Here is a 23,457-nt window from a genome sequence, read left to right on the forward strand (position 1 = left end):
AACCCAGGGCAACACTGTCAGTAAAAGTGTCATACTCATTCTGACGTCTGCTGGGTAACAGTGCCCCCCTGTGGGCAGGCAGCTCACCTGTTGCTGAGGGAACACGGGCTGATGGGAGCTGAAGGGCATGTTGTGAGGAAACTGCTGTCCATAGCCTTCATGTCCATGCCTGAGGAAAATGTAGCACATTTAGTTTGGATTGAATATAAGAAATGTAAAGCCTCAGCCAATGAAACATGTTTTCTTATCCTAAAAAAACAACAGACACCACGTACACATTATACTACAAATCCATGCCTTCAAAAACACTAAATGAAGTCCAGCTAAGCAAGCAAAGGTTTGAGTAAATGCAGCTGTGGGTCTCACCTCTGATGTGGGTATCTGTTGCTAGGATACAAGCCAGGCTCGCTTCCAGAGGGTCCCATGTTATTCTGACCTGCAGGGGGCGCCGGGGCTCCCTCTGGCCCCATCACATGGTCTGGTCTGAGGGGCCAGAAAAACAACACATTCACTTACAAACAAAGAATGTGTCAGAGAAGGAGAAAGTTGCAAGACAAGAAGAAGAAAATTGAATCTGTGACATTTGAGTTATTCTTTGAGGTCACGCCCTTTGGCTGAACGAGTAGCGGCTTACCTTCGGTCATAGCCTGGACCGTAGCTAGGGTACTGGGGTCTGGGGCCAACGCCCATCCCTGGCTGGGGGCCGGAGGGGGGCCCGCACGGGTACATGTCCTGCATGGCACCACTGGCCATCTGGCCCGGACTAAAGGCCTCGCCAGGACTCGGACCTGAAGAGGAAACGAGACACAAGGACGAGGTTATGTTACGCTATGTTACGCTATGTTTTGGCAATGTCTATGTCTGTCAGCAGGATGTGTCAAAGAGTAACAGATGTTGATGAAATGCAGATACGTAGGTGGGACCCGCACCTTTGTGGAAGTTTGATCTCTGAGGGAACTCTTGACAATTCTTAGTTCTTTTACTGGGAGACTCATGCTCCTTTCAAGGTTGGACAGGAGGGGGCAGCAGAGGACAAGAAACATGTCCAGTGCCTGCAGGGGGACTGCTGCTGAGGCACTGAAGCACTGACCATTAAGAAGTTAAATATATTGAAATATATAGTAAATAAATGGTCTAAGATGAATCTAAGAGGACATCATTTCACAGTGAGCGTCTGGAGACAATGAAGTAATGAAATGGAAATGGGAAAGAATTAAACTCATAATCAAAACTTCAAAGCCATTTCTGAAATTTTAGATTTTAGGAGATGTACGATTATTACCAACAGCCTTATCAAACCCATATTAAATATCAAAATATGGACTTGCAAACTATCCAGCTACAGCTATGAGTTGAAAGAAGCTCTCCCTCTATATGAGATACAAGGAAAATGTAGAAAGAGTACCAGTACAACATGTTACAGCATGTTTGTATTGTTGTCACTACGTCATCAGTTTTGGCCTTTACCCGCCCTGCTGCTCACCTTTCCTCACTCCTCCGAAAGGGTCTTTGGTGGCGTCGTACTGCATCCTCATGGAGGGCTCAGTCGGCGGCCCTCCTCCCTGCTGGTAGGGGGCACTGGTGGGTGCCGGCCCTCTCTTGCTGTGAAAGGCTGGATCGTTGCCTTCGGAGAACGGATCCTGGACGCTCACTCCTCCGCTGTTCCTGCCCGGACGGAAACAAACATTGTTCAGCTGGCGTAGTTTTGTTTAGTTTGTGACTCGAATGAAGACTCGGAGTGACCTCGCCCCTTACCTGTTCGCTGGCTGGGGGGCCCCCTGGCTGTGTGGGGTAGAGGCCGGGGTCGGGGGCTTCAGGTCTACGGGGGCTTCGGTCAAGGAGCTGCTGCTGGACTGGGGGGTGTTCGGGCCCTGCAGGGAACCTGAGTTGGCTGCGGAGACACAAATGAGACAATTTGAGTCCCTGTAATCCTCATCACAAAAACATCCCGCTGCTTAATGTCACACTAAATGCATAATCGATCATCATCACATTATTCAACCAGGCGGGAGATCATATTTTAGGTCCATGTCATGCAGTCCTAACATGAGAGTGAGGCAGCGTGTCCTCACCAGGAGACGGTGGCTGTATTTTGGCCTGGAGGGATGAAGGCTTTTTGGCGTCTCCTGTGGGCCCCAGGGCATCGGGTGGAGGCTCCTCCCCTCGTTCCACTTTACACTCGTAGGCGAACAGGTACTGGATGTACTGCTTCTTCAGCGAGCTGGCCGCGCTGCTGGACGTCCCCACGTTGAGGAGGGACGACAACTCCCTCCACTTCTTGTTCTTGTTCACCTAAGCGGCGCAGGAGAGGGGGAGAAGATTAATGAGAAGGGAACAAAACAGGAAAGAGTTCAGAAATGCGGGAGGAGAAGTTGAAGGAGATTGATGAGAAAAGGAAGCGGCAGAAGGAAGAGGGGGGAAATAAAGGAGAAGATGGAGAACATTTTACAAGAAGAATGAGGTGCTATGAGCTATGAGGCGATGGAAAGAGAAAAATAGTCATAAGGCGGGAATAAATGAAGGATGAGAGAAAAACTGGAGCAGAAGTAAGATAAGGAAAAATAAGGAGTAGAAGGAATAAGATAAAATAGATGAGGAGGCAATGAAGCAACAGGAATACCTGGAGGAATAAGAACGGAAAGTGAGTTGGAGCAGATGAAGGAGAAAATTAGGCGAGAGAAGAAGAAAGATTGATCAGTGGGCAGGGGAGAATAGAACTGAAGGGTAGAAAAGAAAAAAGGAATAAATACAGAAGATGGAGGGGCAGGGGAAGGATATTGACAAGGAAATGAGTAGGTATAAACGACAGGGACCACAAAACGAGACAAGAGGAAGATGAACCGATGCACCCACCATGGCCAGGCCTCCGATCTCCCTCACGGCCTGGTAGAGCCTGCACAGGTCCAGGGGCTTCTTGCCGACGGCGGGCAAGTTTGGAACGGGCGTCCCCCGCTCGTCCATGAAGGTCAGGTACCGGTCCACCCACAGCCTCCGCTCCGGCTCAGAGCCCAGCTCGTACAGACGCGTGATCATCTCGTTGGTCATCTGGGCCATGCTGGGCTTCTGAGTAAAAAAACAGCAGAGGACACGAACCGGGAAGGCCGCGGTCAGATCTGGTTTTCCGAACGCAAGTATGTACGGTATGTCTTCTGGCAGATCGGATTGCGCTCCGATCACAATTCCAGTATCCAGATAACAACATTGCGAGTTAATGCAAGGTGTGTATGTGCTCCTTAGAGTCCAATTTAAATTGGGAACTAGTTTATAACAGAGAGCAGAAAGTATGAGGTTCTCTCGCACACATGGCTGCTACACGGCGTCTCAATCCATCAGAGACTTTCCGATTCCGTGGTGACCTTTGAGATTTTGTAGTTTGCCATCTTTCCGCAACGCTGCTTCACATTATCAACAATAGTTAAAGGCCAAAAACCACCACAAAGATCTTTACAGATACTTTTTCATCTGATGTGGTGAGAGAGTCAAACGTTTTGGTCCAGATCCAAGTGTGACTACTGTGTTCAGACCTGCCTCAAGGAATCATACAGAGAGGGAAAACACACTAAATTGAAATGAAATCTTAACTCCACACTGGCAACATTGACAAGAGTGTGTTACCTAGCATCAATACACTGAGATCATTCAATGTCAATTTCAAAATGTCGACTTTTCTTATCACAGAGGCATAAATTCAAAATTGGATCCTCTGGTTTCTTCCTAACAGTTTCTATGACAAAATCAAACTAATGTGGTTGCTCTCATATTGGCATTATTAGGCACACTTCTCTGGCACGGTTCATATTTGTCAGCAAGACAAATGTCCTGCACTCCCTGGGTGACATTAGAATGTGTGGAAATTGTTCCACTTCATCCCAAATACAAGCGACGTTGCCGTTATCATTCATCAAGATGCTCTAATCCTTCTTCTCCTGCTTAAAAGATAACGTGATGTCATTGCGGACCTTTAATGATGCTTCATCAAAGCAACAGGTTGTAGATTATTTCTGTCTCATTTGCATCATTGCAGTACTTAATTCCATCTGGTAAACAAAACCCTCACAGGAATCAGCGGAACACGGACAAGGTTTGAATAAAAAATCGTCAAGAATGGCATGAGTGGGGAAAAAGGAGAGAGAAGTTACAGATTTGCACCGTAGAACCCTGAAAAATACGAGAAAAAGACGATTTCTGTGCTTTGGGGCACTTACAGGGCTGGTCGGTGTCTTGGGCCAGACGGGGCTGCTAACGCTATCACTGTCCCCCCCGTGACAGGAGGACAGACTAGCTGAGCTGGGGGACATAGGGGACGGGGTGGGGGGCTGGGACAGACACCGAGAGCTGTAGCTGTCCTGTGATACAAAATGAGATGAGAAACACACGCGCACGCAGAAAACCATTCGCACACACAGAATCCAGAAATCATTAACACACGTGAACAGTGCCGTGATGTGATGAGTTGGCAAGGTGTTAAATTTGCCAGATTAAATTCAAGAGAGAAAAAGAGCAAGAACTATTTGGATTCAGGCATCGAACGTACGACATTCACAGAGCGAAGAAGAAAAAGCAGCAGCAGCAGCTCAACACAATCCTCAGAAGAAAGCATGGCCCAGTTAAATGTGCTCAAAAGATCAGAGGTCAGCTGTTACCAAATACACTGGGGTTGCGTACAGTCGAGTGGATCTGAACTGGAATGGGGGCCAAACTTTAGAGAAGCCAAGAATTGTGGAGAGAAAAAAAAACAACCAAGTATGAAGTCATATAACACAACACATGTAGTTCATTTGTACTAGGAGTGTGTATCTTTGAGTCTTCATCTGCAATGAAGAAAACTGCAATCCTTGGCAGGAACAGATAAGAAAAATAAGTAACGAAGTGTATTGGCTTCGTTACGGATGGAATGGGGGCCCGACCAAACAGCAGGCGATGCAACAATGCATGACAAAGCTTCAACTGCAGCATGTATGAGAACGCAGCGTCTAACACCGAGACACAACCCGAGTCAAACAGGAGCATTAATACAGATTTTATCTGTCCGAAAATATGCATCTTCCTAAAAATATGAAGTGGTTTCATTTCATGGATAAGATCAATTCTAAGTGTGAGCTGTAAATTGTGATTTAGTCGACCAGATGAAAGCAATTGCGCTTCCTTTATGTGGTTGGGCGTGAGTTAGTAATCCCAGTCAACGACGGCAAACGCCTCCAAAAACTAAATGATGCAAACAAACTAACAAAGAAAAACACATCACAGGCCAGTTTTCCATTCTGCTTCAAAGAAAACAAACTAGAAATGAGATCACTGCTAGTAAAATGGAAAATATTGAAATTCCGAGATTAACCAGGGAAACAAGTCTGTAAAATTTATTGCGATGCGAAAACTGACTGGCTTCCAAACAAGCTCACATAACACCAAACCTTCAGAGCCTTCGACTGCTAACAGCTTTTCGCAACAATAAAAAAGGTAGAAATGATAGCAGTGCTGTTTCTGTGCTGCGCCGCCGTAACTCTTCGTCTCTTTCTGCCTCGGCAGACTACAGACGCAAAGCAGCCAAACGCAGCGAGTGAGAGCGGAGACAAATTCATGCCGTCTTATATAACATCACTGGGTAATGAGAAGAAACAAATCAAAAGAACACAGCGAAGAGGAAAGTTGGCGCTTTCCAAACTCCAGCTGCTGCGCAAACGAAAAAAAACGGAAAAAAAACTAAATAGAAACAAGCAGCAGAGGAAAAAATAAAAACTAAAGAGAAGAAGAGTTGGAGAGAGCAGAGACTTTGCGCACAAGCAGCAGCAGCAGCAGCAGCTCAGCGAGTTTTTCTGGGTCACCGAAATCAATCACAAACACCCCCAAAACACACTGACAGAGGCTCCATTTGCATGAAGAATTTGTATGTGGATAATAAGAAGCCCAGGTTAAGTGCTACGTGATTCTCTGAAACATAAGCTTGGCTCAAACTGGATCATACAACAGGACAATGACCGCAAACACACCAGCAAGACAAGACAACGGCTGAAAAGGACACAAATGGATGATGGATAAATGGATAGAAGAACCGCAAGAACAAAACTATGTGATACTGATCCAACGCCTGCATGAGAACACTTATGTTGTGTGTTCTGTTGTTAGGAAGCCGCATTCTCCTAGTCAACCGCAGCACACATGCGTCCGTTAGAGCGTCAAACGGCATGGAGGGAGCCGGCATGACTGGCAGAGGAAACAGCCACTGATCGGTTAATGATAATAATATAACAACAAGAAAAAAGGAACCTTGGGTTTGGACGGTTCGGTCACCAAGGCGACGCCTTCTTTGTTGGGCTCAGCCCTCTGCTTGGCATCAGGATGAGGGCCCAACCCCTCTGCTGGCATCATCATGGGCCCTGGAGGAATAAAGACAGGACAAGAGTGACGAGAGTGAAACAAGAAACCAACATTAGATTATATAGGTTTGCTTGTTTTTGTGGTTTAGGAGGAAATGGGAAAGATAAAGACTGATGAAGGTTGAGCCAAATCTGAAAATGTAGAGCTGAGCCTGACAAGCTGAGAACAAAATGGTGCCACTGTGCAATGGACAATCACCCTTCATGTGTTCTCATCATTTTGGATACGCAGCAGGTTTTGTGGTCCTACCTGAGGGTGGGGTGTTGTAGGCAGGTCCTTGTGGTGTCAGCCTACCAGAATTACTGCCTGGCTGTTGGCTGTAGGGGCCTCCTGGGCCCATTCCTCCCATCGGCGCCATGCCCAGGTAGCTGCCCTGCCTGGACACCACAGAAGAAGAGGGTGAAAACAGGTGTCGGTGTGTGGTTGTTGCGACATCTAAGGGTAGAAATGAGCGACATGCTGGCTCAAATGCAGAGAGGATTAGATTCAAAGTGTCTTTCCGAGCAGCAACCGAGCAGTTAGCGGGGAGAGATCTAAAGCTGAATGATGGCTGAGGAACAAAGACAAAGAATAAAAGAACTGCAGAATTATTAATAACAATCTGCCTTCTCCTTCTGCGAGCTCTCGTCAGTGGAGGCAGCTCAGCTCAGCTTTTCTCAGCAAGTCCGCCTGCTAGTGATCTTAAAACTTTAAAAAGAAAAGAAATCCAGGTAAGCATTCTTTATTTAACACTAGCCGTGTTAACATGCAGGGAGGGTTCTCTTCCTAATCCAGCTTCTTTTTGTGCTGATGCATAAATTACAATAAGTGAGTGAGAAAAGAAACAGTAAAGCTGACACAGAGACTGTTTACCGCCATATTAAATCGGGCTACAGTGACATAACAGCAGTTGACCATCAAACTCAGACTCTATTATGGTGGATTTCATTTCATCTCCATTCATTCAAAGTAAGGCAAAAGTGGTCTGCATTGTAAAAACATTGACAAATTCCAATTCTTCCCTATAACAGTAATTTGCGTGCCCCATATAATTATTCAATTCCCTCAATTTCGAAATTCAGCCCCTTGAAATCGGTTCCCTGAAAATGTGCACAGACTGCAGGGAGGGAAGAGGGAACAACTCAGCCTGTTCACTTGAGGAAATGAATGAAGTGATTTGAGAGCTCACATCAGTATTTCAGTGGTATGAATTATTCAACCGAGGTGACATAATAAATAGACCGAGTGTGCAAAGTAGCAATTTGTACGCGCAGTCCAATTGATCAAACTGGGCTCTGTGGCCTTTACCAGCAGCTTTGGGGTAAGAAAGGGGTTAGTTTGATTCCCTGATGAAGGTGCACGAGCAGCCAGATGCCTGTGAAGCCATGCGTCGGTCTGGTTAGTAAGACATCCAACAAACGACTGTGTGTCATTCTGATGTTTCGCATCAGCTGACGGACACACAGCAGAGCCTGACAGATACTCATCACACAGCTATACCAGTTGATCTGCTGATGGGATTTAGCCGTTTGTCAGAAATGCAGAATGAAGTGGATTTGAAGTTTGGTTCCATAAATTTCGATTGAACCAAAATATATGAATTCTGTACTCTAAGCTCTGAAAAAATAATGAGCCCAGCGCTGATAGTCTGCGTTTCTGTATCCGTCAGGCTCTAGTTGGCTCTCCAACACCAAACCTACCCATTGTGCACTGGGGGGGTCTGTACAGGGGGGTGGGGCTGAGTGTTGGTGACCTGCTGAGAGTGGTGAGATGGGGGGTGAAGAGGGGAAGGAGGAGGAGGATGGTGGTGAGGGTGAGGAGGACGAGGATGATGATGATGAGGATGAGGAGGGTGTGGGGGGTGGAGTGCAGGAGAAGGGGCAGGTCGAACCCCGGGCCAGGACTGGCTGTGGTAGATGGGGGAGCGAGCGAAGGGAGGCCTGCAGGGTGGCGGGGAGGTGGTGTAGGCAGAGAATCCACAAATATTTGTTTGGGTCCACATGGTCACACACATAGGAAATGATGGTGAATCAACAACAACAACACATTACAGTTACACAGCTACTGATTCTGATGTGAAACTGCATCACTTCACAATGACATAACTTTGACTAAAAGTAAAGGCCAGTCCGTGCTGACAGTGATGGTTTCAATCTGCAGCGAGTTTCAACCAAGAGGATATTCACAGAAAAGACCTGAAAGTATTGGAAGAAGGAAGGAAATTTATCAAAAAAAAAACCTGAGAGCTGCTGAGCAGGAATTTTGAAATCGCTACTGTACCTAATAATGTGAACTGACTTGCTTGTCACAGCACCAAACATTTTTTTTCTCTAATGTCCTCACTCCTTCCACACTCACCTGGCCTGAAGAGAGGATGAGGACGAGTTGTTGGCACTTGACCCAGCGTTGGGCCCGACCTCAGGGGGCTTGCGGCTGGTGTTGGGCCCTGGAGGCCCCATGCCCTGTCCAGCAGGCTGCGGCATACCAGGGGAGGTGGGGGCCATACCTCCACCGGGGTACGGCCGACCCCCGGCACTAGGACCCAGGCCACGGCCAGCAGGGGTAGAGGGGCCTTGACCGTGCATGGGACTGCTGGCATTCAACCCCAAGCTGTTGGCCAGTCCAGGGCCAGGGCCACTGTAATTGGCATTGGGGGCCCCACCATAATGAGGGGGGCGTGGGTAATTACCTGGGGAGGATTAGGAAAGACAAGAAAAATACTTTACGGGTACAAGTGATCCAGTTTCCAATTATTTGTTCACATGTGGCACAAATGTGTTGTCGGCAAGATGACATTCATCTATGTCAAGGACATTGCTTGTATAATGATTTCTGTCTGTTCATTGTGAGAGCTTGGTTTCCCTCAGTTTCCCTCCTGAACTCAGTCCAACCATGAGATGGATTGCCATTACAAGAATATTCGAGGTCATGTTCCAGACTTCAGCTGAAAAAACAGCAGCTTGATGAATGGATGCGTGGCTCGGGCTCTGCAGCCTCAGTAAGGCATCACGCAGTCTGTGATGAATCTATGAGGAAAGGAGAAGCTCAAAAGGTTCAAATCCCCTCTGCAAGCAATTGTGCGTAACTTTTCCAGGAACATCCCTTAATCGGTCTGACACAAGCTTTCCCCCAAGCCCAATCAATGGACACTGACCATGTTGTTGGAATGAAACAAAGTTTGCAATTTTGTCATTAGATCTCTTGAAATCTTTTCCAAATTCCAGATTTTCACAAAAAAAAATTCACTCAAACTTCACATTCTTTGAAAGTGTGAGACGGGATCATACCCTTCCTCCTCCGTGTAAAGTTGTTCCCAATTTAGTTCTGAACTACATTAGAGTCCCCATGAACTGATCTGAACACAAATATATATGCAGCCTAATCAAAGTATCAATGGTTAAATTCTTTGCACCACCTTGGACAGTCTAGTCTTGGATCCTCCTCCTCACCTTAACAATAACTGTTGGTGCCCTTCTGCCAGGCACCACCCCCCCCCAGCTGCTCCCCTGCAGTGGGCCTTACCTGGGGGTCCATACTGGCCATAGGAGGGGCCTCCCTGCTGGTAGGAGCCATGGTGCATGGGCCCCCCTGGGCTTGAGTGAGGGGACATGGGTGGTGCTGACTGCTGGGGGCCAAACTGGGGCCCTGGGGTGCTACGCTGCATGGAGGTAGGAAAACCTGAGGACACAATACACAAAGAAAGGAGGTCAAAGATGGAGAAAGCAGGTTTAAGCTATGTGAATTCAGGTATTGGATAGAGGCCACTCGGTAAAAGAAGATTTAAAGAGGCTCTAAATAAAACAGGATATAACCAAAATACACACACACACACACACACCTGTACCTCTGTCCTGAGTCATGGCAGCCTGGGAGGAATGTGGACCAACATCTGATCCAGAAACAGACAACTGTGGGGTCAACTGGGACCCTGAGAGACAAGAGGAAACAAGATTTAACAGACAGAACAGACTGCCAGGGGAAGGAAAATAAACATCTGATGTTTGTGTGTGTGTGTGTGTGTGTGTGTGTGTGTGTGTGTGTGTGTGTGTGTGTGTGTGTGTGTGTGTGTGTGTGTGTGTGTGTGTGTGTGTGTGTGTGTGTGTGTGTGTGTGTGTCCTACCTGGTCCACTGGAGGCAGGGGAGAGTGGGCAAGACCGGGATTGGTTGCTGGACCCTGCAGGAGACGGTGAGGGGGAAGGGGAGGGCCCAGTGCGGGTGGGTGGGGGCAGGCGGGGGGAGACGTGGGGGGAGAAGGGTGAGCGAGCCAGGTTCCCTTGGTCGCCCTGACCGCTGCCGCCAGAGCCCGATGGGCCAGAGGTCACTGCCGCCTCGGTGCCTGTGGGCAAGTCATCAATGGAGCCAGACAGGTCCTGGGCGGGACACAGAAGATGGAGAGGTCAAAGTTCAGCACAGACACACCAGGGTATGAACAGAAAGAAACGTAAAAATTAACCTGTTGAATGACTAACACACTGACTTAATGCATTTCCCAGGTTTTTACATTTTTACATCTATCTCTCTATACACAGGACACATTGTACTGTGTTGTGTTTTGGAATGAAGTATACCCAGTCTGCCTTCATTCTTGATTTGGATGGTGTGGTGGTCTTTCATTTCCACTGGGATTTCTGAGTTTAATCTGACATCATCGCTGCTGCTTAGCATATGAGGTCAACAGCATATTCAAAGCGGGATCATTGGCCATTCTTCATCGCCGGTTTGTAACCCTCATATTCAGCTGCTGCTAAATGAGCTAAGTGAAGTGGAAACGTCTCCGCTCCAACTGAGCTTGAGGCAATTACCAGTCCAACCAAAACCAACAGTGAGGAATGGAAACTCCGCTTTTATTCAGACTAGCCTCTTATTCCACATCAGGCTGGGGCGAGCAGTCAGCATCAACAAAGCCAAAGACCGGGAACCGTGTGAGTAAGAACACCAACAAAAACGGACTTAAATCTTTACCTTCTTTGACTTGACTGAAGCATTGCAATAAATAAATGGACTGCTTATTATTAATATTGCTTTAACACACACGTTGTACATATTCTCATTTTGTTATTTTCATTACGGAGAGTGAAATCAGGCCATTTTACGTAGGTGCTGTTGCTTTAAACGGTGGACCCTCTGTTCCGTTTGGGAAACTATATCAGGTCTGAGCTGGCAGCTGTGAAACGTCAACACCAAAATAAAGCACTAACAAAAACACCAAGCTTGTGTGAAAATGTTCAACATACATTCCATTCTATATTATTCCACTGTAGTAAAGGTCCAGATTAGGAAGCATGAGGCAATTTTGTCAGCTGGATCCAAGAACATCCATGTTTGTTTAGAAAAGATGTCTGTGGATCTGTCAATCAAGCATAGCTGAGCCTGCAAATCCCAGGAAATCCCCTGAAAAACCATAACTACAACTAGAAATTACATGATGGCATCGTAACGTGTGGGAAAATAAGAATTAGACACTTGTTGAGTGGGTCAAGAGATTCTTATGGGGAAGCACCTGCTGAACCTCAGTGGTACTGCAGCTTAAGGCTTTTGCTTTGACTTCAGTTGATGCGAAATAAATGTATGCTCTAAATTTAAACTTTTTACATGTTTGATTTGAAGGTAATAAAAGCAGAAGTTACAAAATAAAAGCACCAGCTCCTCAGACTTGTACATTAATACTGTACTTGTACTTGAGTATGGAATGTGTTTCTGTCTCCATTGGTTTTCTGACCTTTATGAAGGTTTTGCCTCAGGAAACTCTGAACATCTGGAATGAGTGGAGTTCATTTAGTCAGAGGTTAAACTTCTGGATGACCACTTAGGACCTTTCTGCATGTTTGTAAATGCTTATGTGATTTATGGATATAATTACTTTCCTTCATTAGGCCTCGCATTCGCTAATTTGATGAATCGAATTTTCCGGCGACATCACTCATTCAGAGGTTTTGTACGCACGGGGAAAACGAAGGTATCAACTCTTAAGATCTTCTCACTCCTCCTCTACGGGAGCTGGACCCAACACTGCCTCCCTCCTCAGATGCAGACTGAATGATGTAAACATCATGTCACAGCCTCATCCTTCATCATTCCTGCTGACAGAAGCCCCCCCCCCCCCCCCCCCCCCAACCCAATTAAGCCTCAGAGGAGTAATCAGGGGGAGAGCCTTTCCTCCAGCAGTGCCTCTGACTTTCAAGCAGAAACTTTTCCATTAGTCAAATGCAGTGAAATTTGGAAGAAACCGACACGCAGTATGTACGAGCAAACTGAGCTGCAAAACAAGTAGTTTGAAATAGTGTTCATCTATTCTGCAAGCTGCTGGACAATCACACTCAAATGTGGAGCCATTTATTTCATCTGTAAATATTATTTCATCCAAGTAAAAAGTCAAGTATTATCTCCTGTAATGTAGTGGAGGAGGTGGAAATAAGGGTCGAGGACAAGGTTGCAGAAAAGGAGAGGAGAGCAGAGAGAAGGTAAAATAGAGAGAAAAGGATAAGACATGAAAAAAGGAAGAGAAGGAAAGAAGAGAAGGTAAAAAAGAGGACAAGAAAAGAAAAGCAAGAAGAAAGATGTAGAACATAGGAGAGGAGACGAGTAGGGGAGAGCAGCTTTGTGCTGAAATCTCCCATCTGCCCCTGGGCCTCAAGCCAGCCAATGGCAGCACAGCGAGCCATCCTCCCCCTCTCCGCCCCTTGCCAACAGCTAAACCAATCAGCTGCAGTTCTGCCTGCATCAGCCCCACCACACACACTGACGCACGCACACACACACCTCTCTCTCTCCATCTTCTCCATTCCCCTAGTGTGTATTCTAATTATAAAGAGTGAGCTGCAGCAGAGAGAGAGAGACTCAATTACAATAATGACTGTGTGCATGTGTGTGTGGAAAAGTATGGTGTATGGTGCTCTTCGCCTTCCTTTTCCTCCTCCATCCACCGTTTTCTCCTCTTCAATTTCCCTTCCTTCACTTTATTTCCTTCTGCCATTCCTTCTCCTCCTCCTCTTCTCCCTGTTCACCTGCTCATCCATTCTCATCTCCTGTTTATTTTCTTCATTTCCTCCTGCACCTCCTTTTCTAAATCTCAAAAATGAAAACGAGCTCCAAAACAAGCCTTAAATACCATAAAATGTTTTGATCCATACAATTTGAGGGGAAAATATGTCAACTTTGTCCCACAGCTATTAGTGGCACCAGAGGAAATTTTAAACATGCTAAATAAAGACAAATAAATATAATACAACATATAATACAAATGAATAATAATAATTAATAAAGTGCTATCAAAATTGAATGATTTTAAGGAAAATGTATCCAAACTAGGTCACTGACATGTTTTGTAAGTTGGGATATTTCTTGCTTCAACTTACAAAAGCTGGAGTCAGTGACCTAGTTTGGATGCAATTTCCCAGAAAATGGAGTATCACTTTCACATACTAACATAAAACAAGTAATGTTTAGCATAATAACATGTTAAGTTCACAGGTTATGTGTCAAATTTGGAAAACATTCAGCAGTCCAAACTAGCCTTTTTTCAGGGATGACTTTGCTTATTATTGTATTCATTTAGCATTAGTATTAGTACTTGGGCTATTTAGCATATTGACATTCTTAGCATAATTAGCTTTCTCTCTCTACTATCACTCTCCATAAAATGTGCTCCAAAGGCACATTAGCATGCAGAAAGTTAACAGGTGCACATAAATAACTGCTACCCATCTAGCATATTAACGTATTATGCTAAAATACTAAAGTTAAAATGTCAAAGAAATCAGAAACAGAAAAATGTAACATGCTAATAGGAGCGTGTTAGCATAACAGGCTCAAGGTTACTTTAACATGTCATGAACTATGTGTTGGGTAAGTTTAGTTTGTTGCAGTAAAGTTAGGTTCAAAACAGAAAGAGGGGGGCTGAGAGGTGAAAACCAGGTTTACAGACATATGGAAAGTCAACGAAGGAGAATAGGAAAGAATTCAGACACCCCCTCTCCCACATCCTCTTCCTCCCATCTCCCCTCATCTTCTGTTTGCTCCCCTCCGTCCCCTTGCGTCTACCACACTCGCTCCTCTTTCCCCCCTCTTCCTCTCCTCCCCTCTTCACTGTTGTTTTCAAAACCTCAGCAGTCTTTGGGGGGTTTATTTTCCGCCGCCTCTCCGCTTTTTTTTTTTTTTTATATCAGCCTCTGCACCTCCTCCTCTACCTCCTCTTTCCCCTTTCCTCTCCCTCCACACACCACTCTCCTCCATCCCTCCACCTCCTCCTCTCTCCCTGAAGTGAAAGTGTTAGTCAGTGGCTGTTGTTTTGTAATTCAAATATTTCTCCTGGCCCGGTGCTGTCAGAGCAGCTCTGGATGAGAGGATGAGAGTGCATGAATCACTCTCTCTCTCTTTCTCTGCAGTTTAAAAGATAAAGCTATGGCTGGAAGTTTTAGGGTCCGATAGACATCCTTTAAGTACAAAATGAGCTCCTGTAAAATGGATCAGAATCTGTCCAGACATTCACAGAACCCCAGAAAATGTGCTGAATATTTTTAGCTGACGTAAAACACAATTTTATCAGTCTGTATGCATTTTTTAAGAACATTTTATATGTCACGAAATTTCTGCAGAATACAAAGATACAGAATAAAGAGGACCGACATTCTGTGTAGGTTTATGTGAAACATTTGCAGACGGTTTTGCAATTTGTTGTCTCAACCATTTCATTTCCCTTCAAAGTCATGAAAACCCATGAAATTTAAAAAATACTATCAGTCCTCCCCTCTGGTCTCCTATTAGTCAATTTAATGTGAATTGCCATGCAAAGGAATAATGTCTCATGTTATTTCTCATTTGCAAGCTCATTTAAACAGTAGAACTGCGTTTAAATGATTTCATTAACCTGACCTGAACCTGATGTGGAACGATTCGATCTCCTCCACAAATAAAGTTACGTTTATAATCAAGAATAGCGTATTTGACATAACGCATGTGATTAGACTTGAGTAATTAGAATTTCTGCAGCTAGGTGCTGTTGGTTTGTGCTGCTTCTTTTTTTTGCCTCTGAGGGTGCCGTTTCCCCTCCACTTGTCGCTATGGCAACACCATCAGCACCCCGACTTCAAAAGGCAGCATCCTCCGAGAGAAAAGAGAGGAAGAAAGGAGGTATCCAGTAGCAGGCTACCAGGGAAAGAGAGGAGAAATGTGAGAGTGTCTGGGAAAAGGGAGAGGAGGAGAGGGGGGGAAAAGGGAAACGGGGGAGAGGGCCAATATTAAAAGAATGAGTGTGTAAAGGAAGAAATGAAAAGGAAGAAACAGAGACGCAGTAGAGAAGAAAGAGGGAACACAGCAGCGAGAGATGGTGGGAGGATGAGGGAAGCGGGAACAGAGAGCAGCAAAGAGAGGGAGGCTTCAGAGACAAAAGAGGTAAAATGAAGGAGAAGCAGGAAAAACAGCAGTGGGCAGCTAGAAAGCAGAGCGGCTCTGCTGCTTCCACACGGCCGAAAAAAACACAATCTATCTCTCTCTCTCACACTCTCTCTCTACCGTACTTTATATGACAAAGTCAAAGAGCTTCAGTGACCTAAAACAGTCTGGTACGGTTGCCCTTTTTTGTTTTTTTAAATAGGCGAGCATTTCATTTCCCACTGCCGAGGAACAACATGGCCCCCCTCCCTCACATCCCCATAAATTCGATCCAATACAAGAAAATGTGTCTGTCGGGATTGTGTCTGCTTTCCACCACAGGAACCTTTTCAAGAGCTTTCAATTCAATCTGTACTAAAGAAACAGGACCGATTTTGTTACCGGGGGGATTTTTGAGCTTCTCGTCCCAGGATAGGCAAGGCGGAACGTTACAAACTGGCCAGACAATTCAAAGTATTGTTCATTGCTAGTCTGCACTTTGTCACCCTGTCTTTTCATCAAGTTGAGCGATTCTTATGAAAAGTTTTATTCGCCTTTCCACAAAGCAGTCATTAGCAATTTTCTCTCTGAAATTTGAAGTTTCTTTTCTGAGTATTAAAACAGAAAAGCTGGACAGAGAAAACAATTCAGGGTTTTTCATTTGCAAAAATGTGGATGGAAAAATGGTCCCAATATAATAACAAGTCAGCGTTTGATGACAATTTTTGAATTCCAAACTCATCGTGACCTTCTGATATGTAAGCAACCGCTGCAACCTGTGATAAGGGCACGGCTGCGTCTCGAGCTGGACTCCTCCTCACCCAGCCAGCCAGGACGGAGTGGAGCCGGCAGGCAGTTGCAGCGCGACTTCCTAAGCTGCAGTTTTCAGCTTTAAAAAACGGAGGAACGACGTCATTATCAACAATACTGAGCTGACAAAAGCTGACAGATGCCATTTAGACGAAGGCGCAGCTTGAAGAAGGCTGTTCCCTAAATCCGATACACTGCCACGACGACTGAACCCCGACCACGCAAAGTCTTTCAGCTATTGTCTGGACTGGGTGGCTTTGAGTGGCCAGTGCGGCTCGGCAACGTCTTAGAATGAGGACAGGAAAACACACACAAACACCCACAGCTGCTGCTCCATGACAAAAATCACAATAAACTGTTACTCTTTTTTAAGGCAGTGGGATTGTAAAATGTTTTCACATCCACGTGGCTCAGCCTGGCAAAAACCAGACTCGGGGTTTCCCGCTCTGACCACAGCGCTCACAAGAGTCGGACCAAAACAACTGCAGAGACCCATTTGAGGAAGTCTCGGCCTACTCACAAACAAAGTGGTGTAGGTTTATAGTGTGATCACAAGCTTTAATAAATAGCTTAATCACCTCAAACAAGCTGGAGGGTTTTGTTTCAACATTTGTATTTACTGTTTACTGCTTATTTCTGTGATTTGAAGGCAATAATAAGAAAGAAAAAGTTGGGATTGACTATGACTATGTTTGTTGTCGTTATGTGTCTCTATGAGGAACTTACCGGCAGGCTGGACGGCCTCTCCTGCTGACCCAGGCTCATCTCCTCGTGGTTTGGCTTCCCAGGAGGCATTGCAGCAGACTGGCCCCGCCCGCCATACGCCTCCTGCGGCACCTCCTGCACAGAGATGGAAGGAGAAAAATAAAGAAAGGTGAGTTTTCTGATGGGCCTCTGAAACAGAAACAAGTATCTCATTCCAGAATGTTGTAAAGAAACGTATCGAGATGAAAAAGTTACTGGCACTTGGTCTGCTGATTGCGTTTTAAGGACTAAAGGACTTTGAATCCCCTGAATCCAAATAAATGCCACACATCAAGAAACTAATATTCCCACAATGCAATATTAGCATTTATGTCCGCTGCCATTCAATGTGTTTCCTGCTGTACTTTTCAACCCCACTCGTGATACGAATCCAACACTGGCAAACTTGTCACTGCATATTTCAGCTGTCTGACAGTTCAGTCTCCTGGCATGTGGTGAGGGGACGCTGCAGTGACTACAGGCTTTTAATCTTTGTATCGTGATGGCTCCTAATGTGATATTTGTCAAAAAATGAGGCTTCTTCTCTTCCAGCCATGTCGTCTCGTGGAAGATGAAGCAGATACAGCAGCTCTGGAGGTCAGGGTTTCCCCTTCGTCTCTACGTTTCCCTGCAGCTCAAGCACAAAACTCTGGCAAAGATACTTCCTAATAACCTGGGAAAAAATTAATTAAACCCTAAAGATTACATTTTCTTTTCCTATCTAAAATGAGCCCAGGCGCATGTCCTACTATTTCAGCAAAATGATGAAATCCAGTGCTTTGATTTTCATCTTTTTACCCACTCACACACTTCAGAGATCATAAATAGACCAAAGATCTTGCAGAGATGCCTCGACCTTGTTCAGGCCTCTGGGACTCTGGAAGGAAAAGCTGCTGGCATCACCGGCAGAAACTTTAAACTCTCTGGAGGCTTCAGATGAGCCGCTTCCCTTCTGAACAACAACGACGGGTCTATTTCAATCTGTACGAGGGCGATGCGCAAACTCTGCAGGCCGATTGAGGACGTTGGTGTCCAGAGGAAGATCAGATCAGATCAGAGCATCAGTGGGACAACAGAATAAACCTGCAGTTCTGGAAGGGGTGGGGTAACGTTTGGCTTACCTGGACGGGATCCAGCCATTGTTTTTTAATTTTCAGCACTTAGATTATTTGGTGACCACACTGTTTACATTCATATGAATCTAGCGTGTGTAGCTACAGCCAGTGAGACGCGTGGTGTTGGTTGAGTTCTACCTGTTGGGGCAGGGGGCGGGGCTGCAGGTACGACGGCTGGCTGGGTGCAGCAGCCTGTTGCTGTTGCTGCTGTTGTTGTTGTTGTTGTTGTTGTTGTTGTTGTTGTTGCTGCTGCTGCTGTTGTTGTTGTTGTTGCTGCTGTTGCTGTTGTTGCTGCTGCTGCTGTTGCTGCTGTTGTTGTTGTTGCTGCTGCTGATTGCTGAAGTATGGTGGTTGGCCTGGCTGACAGTAACCTCCCATACCCTGCTGCTGGCCGTACTGAGACCCCATCTGAGGAGAGAGGAGGTCATGCAAGGTCAGAATACACAAAAACAACCACAGACATGGGTTCATGAAAGCACTAGAACTGGTGTAACATGAAGAGATAACCACAAGGCAGAGTCCAGAGGGGAACAGAAGAGTTAGCAAGCTCTCAAACATGTTCCACTCTCTCAATACTATCTCAGTCAAATTAAAACCAAATCATAGGCCAGAATGTCTCACATTAATTAACACCAGGTTCATTATATTGTTCAGGCAGTAGCCTTATTAGACTTTCTGTCCGCTAGCTCCAGAAATTGAGCCCCATTTATTGGCTCTGGTGCACTCATGCATCATCATGTTCCAGAACACATACTGACTTATCACAGTTATATTGGTGACATATCAAAAAGCTACACAGTAAAGGATTGGACACAGGGTAGTACTGCACAGGGTCCATCTGGAGAAACTACAATTAAACACTTCCAGAGAAAACACTAATCACAGCAGGCAGAAGCAATCTGGAGGCTGGGGAAAAAAAAGGAAAGAAGCAAGGAGCCATGACTGGAGAGGCAGTTTCAGAAAATCTATTTCTAATTATGTTGAAATATTAAGGTTGATCTCTAGGCGGCATCTCCAATTCAGACTGTGTGCTCTGCTGCAGCGCCGCTCTTCATGCTGTTCTACCATCGCGGAACACTTTTACATTTTAAAAAGGAGCAGCGCGTGCATTCCTGCTCTCTATATCTGCATCAACTACTTACTGCCCACGTCACAATTTTCATTTCAAACAATCTTACTCCTTCCAGCATTGGTAGTCGTTAAATAAAAGCAAAAATACACCACCAAAAAGGTATAAATCCTCAAACACCCTAACCTGCTCATTAGTCCATCCCAATACATGTACTTATTACAAGCACACACACACCAGTGCCAGCATTGGATCAGATTCCTATTCAGTCACACATAGGTGAGTCAGTAGTAAGTGGTAAATACTGTAGAGCACTCAGAGGTTTTGCGACATAGAAAATAAAGCACTTAGCTGAGGAAAGAGCATAATGAGAGAAATCAAAATAATTTATCTTTTTAACAGAACATCAAGATGCACTGAGGGTTCAAGGTGGCTGTGGAACATCAATCCAGAACACGATGACAGATAAGACATCCTCGGTAGAAGAGAGTAAACATTCTTTAGCAGCTGTTTTAAAACGTAAAGGTCTTGTCTTAGGTCCCTAACATATATTTGTTTAGGAGGACTATGGTCAGAATATTCCACTGCAGCTTCCTGTGATCCGTGGTGCCTGTGTTAAAATAAAGGGAATGAATAAAAATGAGATTTGTGTACGAGATTGAAGACTCTAAATGTTCTGGGGCAAGAAACCTCCTGGAGACTAGAACTCAGGGAGAACAGAGGAGGGGAGCTGATGAGTGGAGACATCCAATTTCAGAGAATGTTGTGTAGCTCTTGTGAGATATCTGAGAGTTAATAAAGCAAGAGTCCCGGGGCAGATAAAAGTCATTACTTTTTCCTCCCGCTTTCTTCCATCCGTGCCAGTCTGATGGGGAAGAAAACACAGATGACAATACTGACACGGGCTCCCTCGGGGCCAAACGGGAGGGGGGGAAAAGATTGTCTACTTGTAATGATGTAATAACGACACTGTAACTCAGTGATGACACCATTCCCTTAGAAACAATCAGACAACGCGGCGAGAAGTGAACCGATACGAGCGACCTTTGGGAGGAAACGTTCCCTGGGGACGAAATACAACCGGGTAACCTCTGTAATCTGGAAACAAAGAGAGTGAAGCTGGTGTACAGCAGAACATGATTTCTTTATTTTAAAGAATCTTTAGTAAAACTTAAGATTTGTATTGATTATATTTTTGATTAAGTCTGCCTATTCATGAAATTAACTACTTGGGTATTAAAATGAGATTATTGACGTGATTTCTGCTCACCACTAAGTTTGCTTAGGGTTAGGGTTAGTTAATTCAAAAACTTGATGAAATGATCAAATTATTTATTGAATACTTTAAGAAATTATCAGTAACTACAAAACTGAAAAATAACATTGACACTTGAATAAAGACACTTAAGACACAAACATTAGGCTTGTAATACATTTATGGATTTATGGAACGTCTATTTTTGCATAACCTGTACTCTAATACCAATATGTCTGCGGGAGCAAATATCAAACGGGCTGCAGTGGTATTCAATGTTGGGCTGTATATCTTTATACGCGATACAATCTGTTATTCTAGCATTTCAGTCGGTATCACAACAGTATCAAAACCTCGACTTGGTGAAACGCATCTTCAATAACAGTATCATCACCGTGCTGGAGTGGTTATACTGAGCACGTTCATGTTCCTGAAATAGGTTGGCTTGAATTGGAAACGGCTGCTCTGTAAAAAGTAACGATGATAAACTCGTCGTCATTGTTGAACTTGGCATCCTGTTGTTGGCCTGTCTGCTGTCAGAACGGAGCCAAAGCCGCTAGTCTCAATCTAAAAATAGGTCCCCGGCTGAGTCTGAACCAGGAATAGACCTGACCCAGACCGGCCTGGGTTGGCCCTGCCATGTAGCCATGTGGCCTGTCACTGTTGATTGGCCCTGTTGTCCCCTGAATGCCACACATCGACAGAAAAGATATGGTCAAGCTGTGGCCTGGGAGCTGAATAAGCACACTGGTCAGTGAAACAAAAGCAGCTGAATCCCTTTAAAAAGGAGCCGAAGAAAGGCTTCAGCACAGGAAAGGCGTCCTGTGTTTGATACCACAGCAGCTACAATAAGCCAACTCATTTCAATGTCTCACCCGCTGACAAGATTTTAGACGAAAACAGCACTTACAATGTGGGACTGTGTGCCAAATCGGCTGCTACAGCATAACGGATCACCAGCTACAGCCCTATTTTTAGGAGGGGGGAATTCAACTTTGTTAGCTTTTTTTAGAATTTGACTTTGGCGGCTAGAAATAATTGCCTTAGGGAACATTAAAGAGACAGTTTTCTACTTTGTTCCAATTCCAGTTGATATTTGTATAACTCAGTGTTTGAACCGTCTTGTTTGTGCTGTCGTCTACGTGGAATCTGTTCTTAGGTGGTTGGCACCAAAGGAATGGCAGCATTATTCTGAAAAGGGTTCACCCTCCGTGTGGACATCAAATTATGGCTCTCGTATGTTCGTCACTTTGGATAAAAGAGTCTGCAAAATGACAAAACGTAAATATATAGCTGTTGTGGATTTTGGTCTATGATCTAAAAGCGTCAGACGTGTGTAGCCATCATATTGTCGTTAGGTGTATCCTCAGGGGATAAAGTGTAAAGACGTCACAATCAACAGAACCACACCCGCAGTATGAAAGATGGAAAACACTGAGAAACTAATTAAAAAGGAGCAAATCATTTAATTTCCCACATTTTCTGAACTCTCTCCTACCTGCTGCTGAGGGTACTGCATCGCTCCCATACCCATCTGCCCTCTGCTGGGCATTCCCATTGGGTAGCGGTGAGGGGAGGGTGAACCGTAGGCCTGGCCCAGGTATTGCGCCCCCTGTTGTTGGGTGTACGGGTTGTTGCTCATGCGGTAGAGCTGCGAGCGCTTCATCGACATCGGGTCCATGGGCGACACCTAAACGACAGAAATGATTACATAATGTTATTGAATATCTATTCAAAAGTGGAAATAGATCATTTACTCAGGTATAGTTTTGAGGTAAAGCCACTCGAGTTGCTTATTTTTGGGAGGCTTTTTACTTTTACGACAATACATTTTATGTTGTATTAAATTACATCAGGGACGTTTCCATTCACCTTTGTCTTGCGCAATAGGATGTTGCGAATTGTAATGGTAATAGAAACTCAAATTTTACAATAAAAACAGACTATCAATTGTGGTTAAGTAGGACGAGACGTATAGTATTTCCGTGTTGGGTGTGACGGATACAAACAGGAGCAAGCTGCGTTTTGTGAATCATTGGTCAGAACTGAACCGTCACACCCTTTGTTTTGAAACGGGATAACAAATTTAGATCAACCCAGATGGAGGAATTAAATAGAAATGAAAACAACTCTCTCAGGTATGGAGCTCTGCCAATTCCACACAGCTGGCTGGTCGTCAGAGAAGATAACAGAGATCTAACAGACGTGATCAATAATCCAGTGTGTAAACGCAGGTGAATCCCTGGACATTACCGCTGATCCAGCAGCAGTAGGGAGATGTGATACAATAGCCGACTCACATCAATAACTAAGATCTGCATTTCCTATCTTAAACAATGCAGTGAAAATCTAACTTTTTTAATTAACACATGTACATTGTGCAGCAGTGTGAAGTCAATAAACACGTTAACTGTCTATGATTGTTGGAATTGTCTAATGAAGAAAACTTTGTCTGGGATTCCGATGCAAATAGATTTAGACAATGAGGAACCTTTTGAAAATGTTTATTATCACTGCGACTGAACGTGTTTCACCCATTTTGATTGTAATGAAAGAATAATTGATGGACTTAAACCAATAAAAGGACCCTCAATGATAAGAAGTTCAAACTGTTTATTGCAAACCTATGTCAGTTCATCAGGATTGACGGGTTTCATTTATTGAAGTGTGAATTTTTAACTGTCAATTAAAAGAAAATGTGCATGAGAAATAAAAATGACGTTATAGGTGGTAAACAACGA

General features: G+C 44.8%; 1 protein-coding gene across 5 annotated transcripts in view; it reads right to left on the bottom strand.

Moving 5' to 3' along the window:
* Positions 1-23,457, bottom strand: part of arid1b (AT-rich interactive domain 1B) — a 31,400-nt gene that overhangs the window by 4,214 nt on the left and 3,729 nt on the right. The window contains exons 2-19 of one of the 5 annotated variants that reach the window (XM_076155080.1): positions 22,215-22,406; positions 18,531-18,800; positions 17,260-17,373; positions 10,475-10,724; positions 10,199-10,282; positions 9,877-10,032; positions 8,713-9,043; positions 8,055-8,294; positions 6,625-6,752; positions 6,265-6,374; positions 4,206-4,346; positions 2,854-3,063; positions 2,073-2,292; positions 1,756-1,891; positions 1,484-1,665; positions 635-788; positions 367-483; positions 88-169 (exon numbers count right to left, since the gene is read on the bottom strand). In XM_076155080.1, the coding sequence (XP_076011195.1) occupies positions 88-169; positions 367-483; positions 635-788; positions 1,484-1,665; positions 1,756-1,891; positions 2,073-2,292; positions 2,854-3,063; positions 4,206-4,346; positions 6,265-6,374; positions 6,625-6,752; positions 8,055-8,294; positions 8,713-9,043; positions 9,877-10,032; positions 10,199-10,282; positions 10,475-10,724; positions 17,260-17,373; positions 18,531-18,800; positions 22,215-22,406 (3,117 nt within the window). Of the gene's footprint in view, positions 1-87; positions 170-366; positions 484-634; positions 789-1,483; positions 1,666-1,755; positions 1,892-2,072; positions 2,293-2,853; positions 3,064-4,205; positions 4,347-6,264; positions 6,375-6,624; positions 6,753-8,054; positions 8,295-8,712; positions 9,044-9,876; positions 10,033-10,192; positions 10,283-10,474; positions 10,725-17,259; positions 17,374-18,530; positions 18,801-22,214; positions 22,407-23,457 lie in introns of all 5 variants that reach the window. The other 4 variants (XM_076155079.1, XM_076155083.1, XM_076155082.1 and 1 more) reach the window with 4 other exon arrangements.

Source organism: Genypterus blacodes, unplaced genomic scaffold, assembly GCF_046128005.1.
Source record: "Genypterus blacodes isolate CSIRO-AG114 ecotype Tasmania unplaced genomic scaffold, CSIRO-AGI_Gbla_v1 ptg000064l_1, whole genome shotgun sequence".
In the NCBI taxonomy this organism is placed as follows: Eukaryota; Metazoa; Chordata; class Actinopteri; order Ophidiiformes; family Ophidiidae; genus Genypterus; species Genypterus blacodes.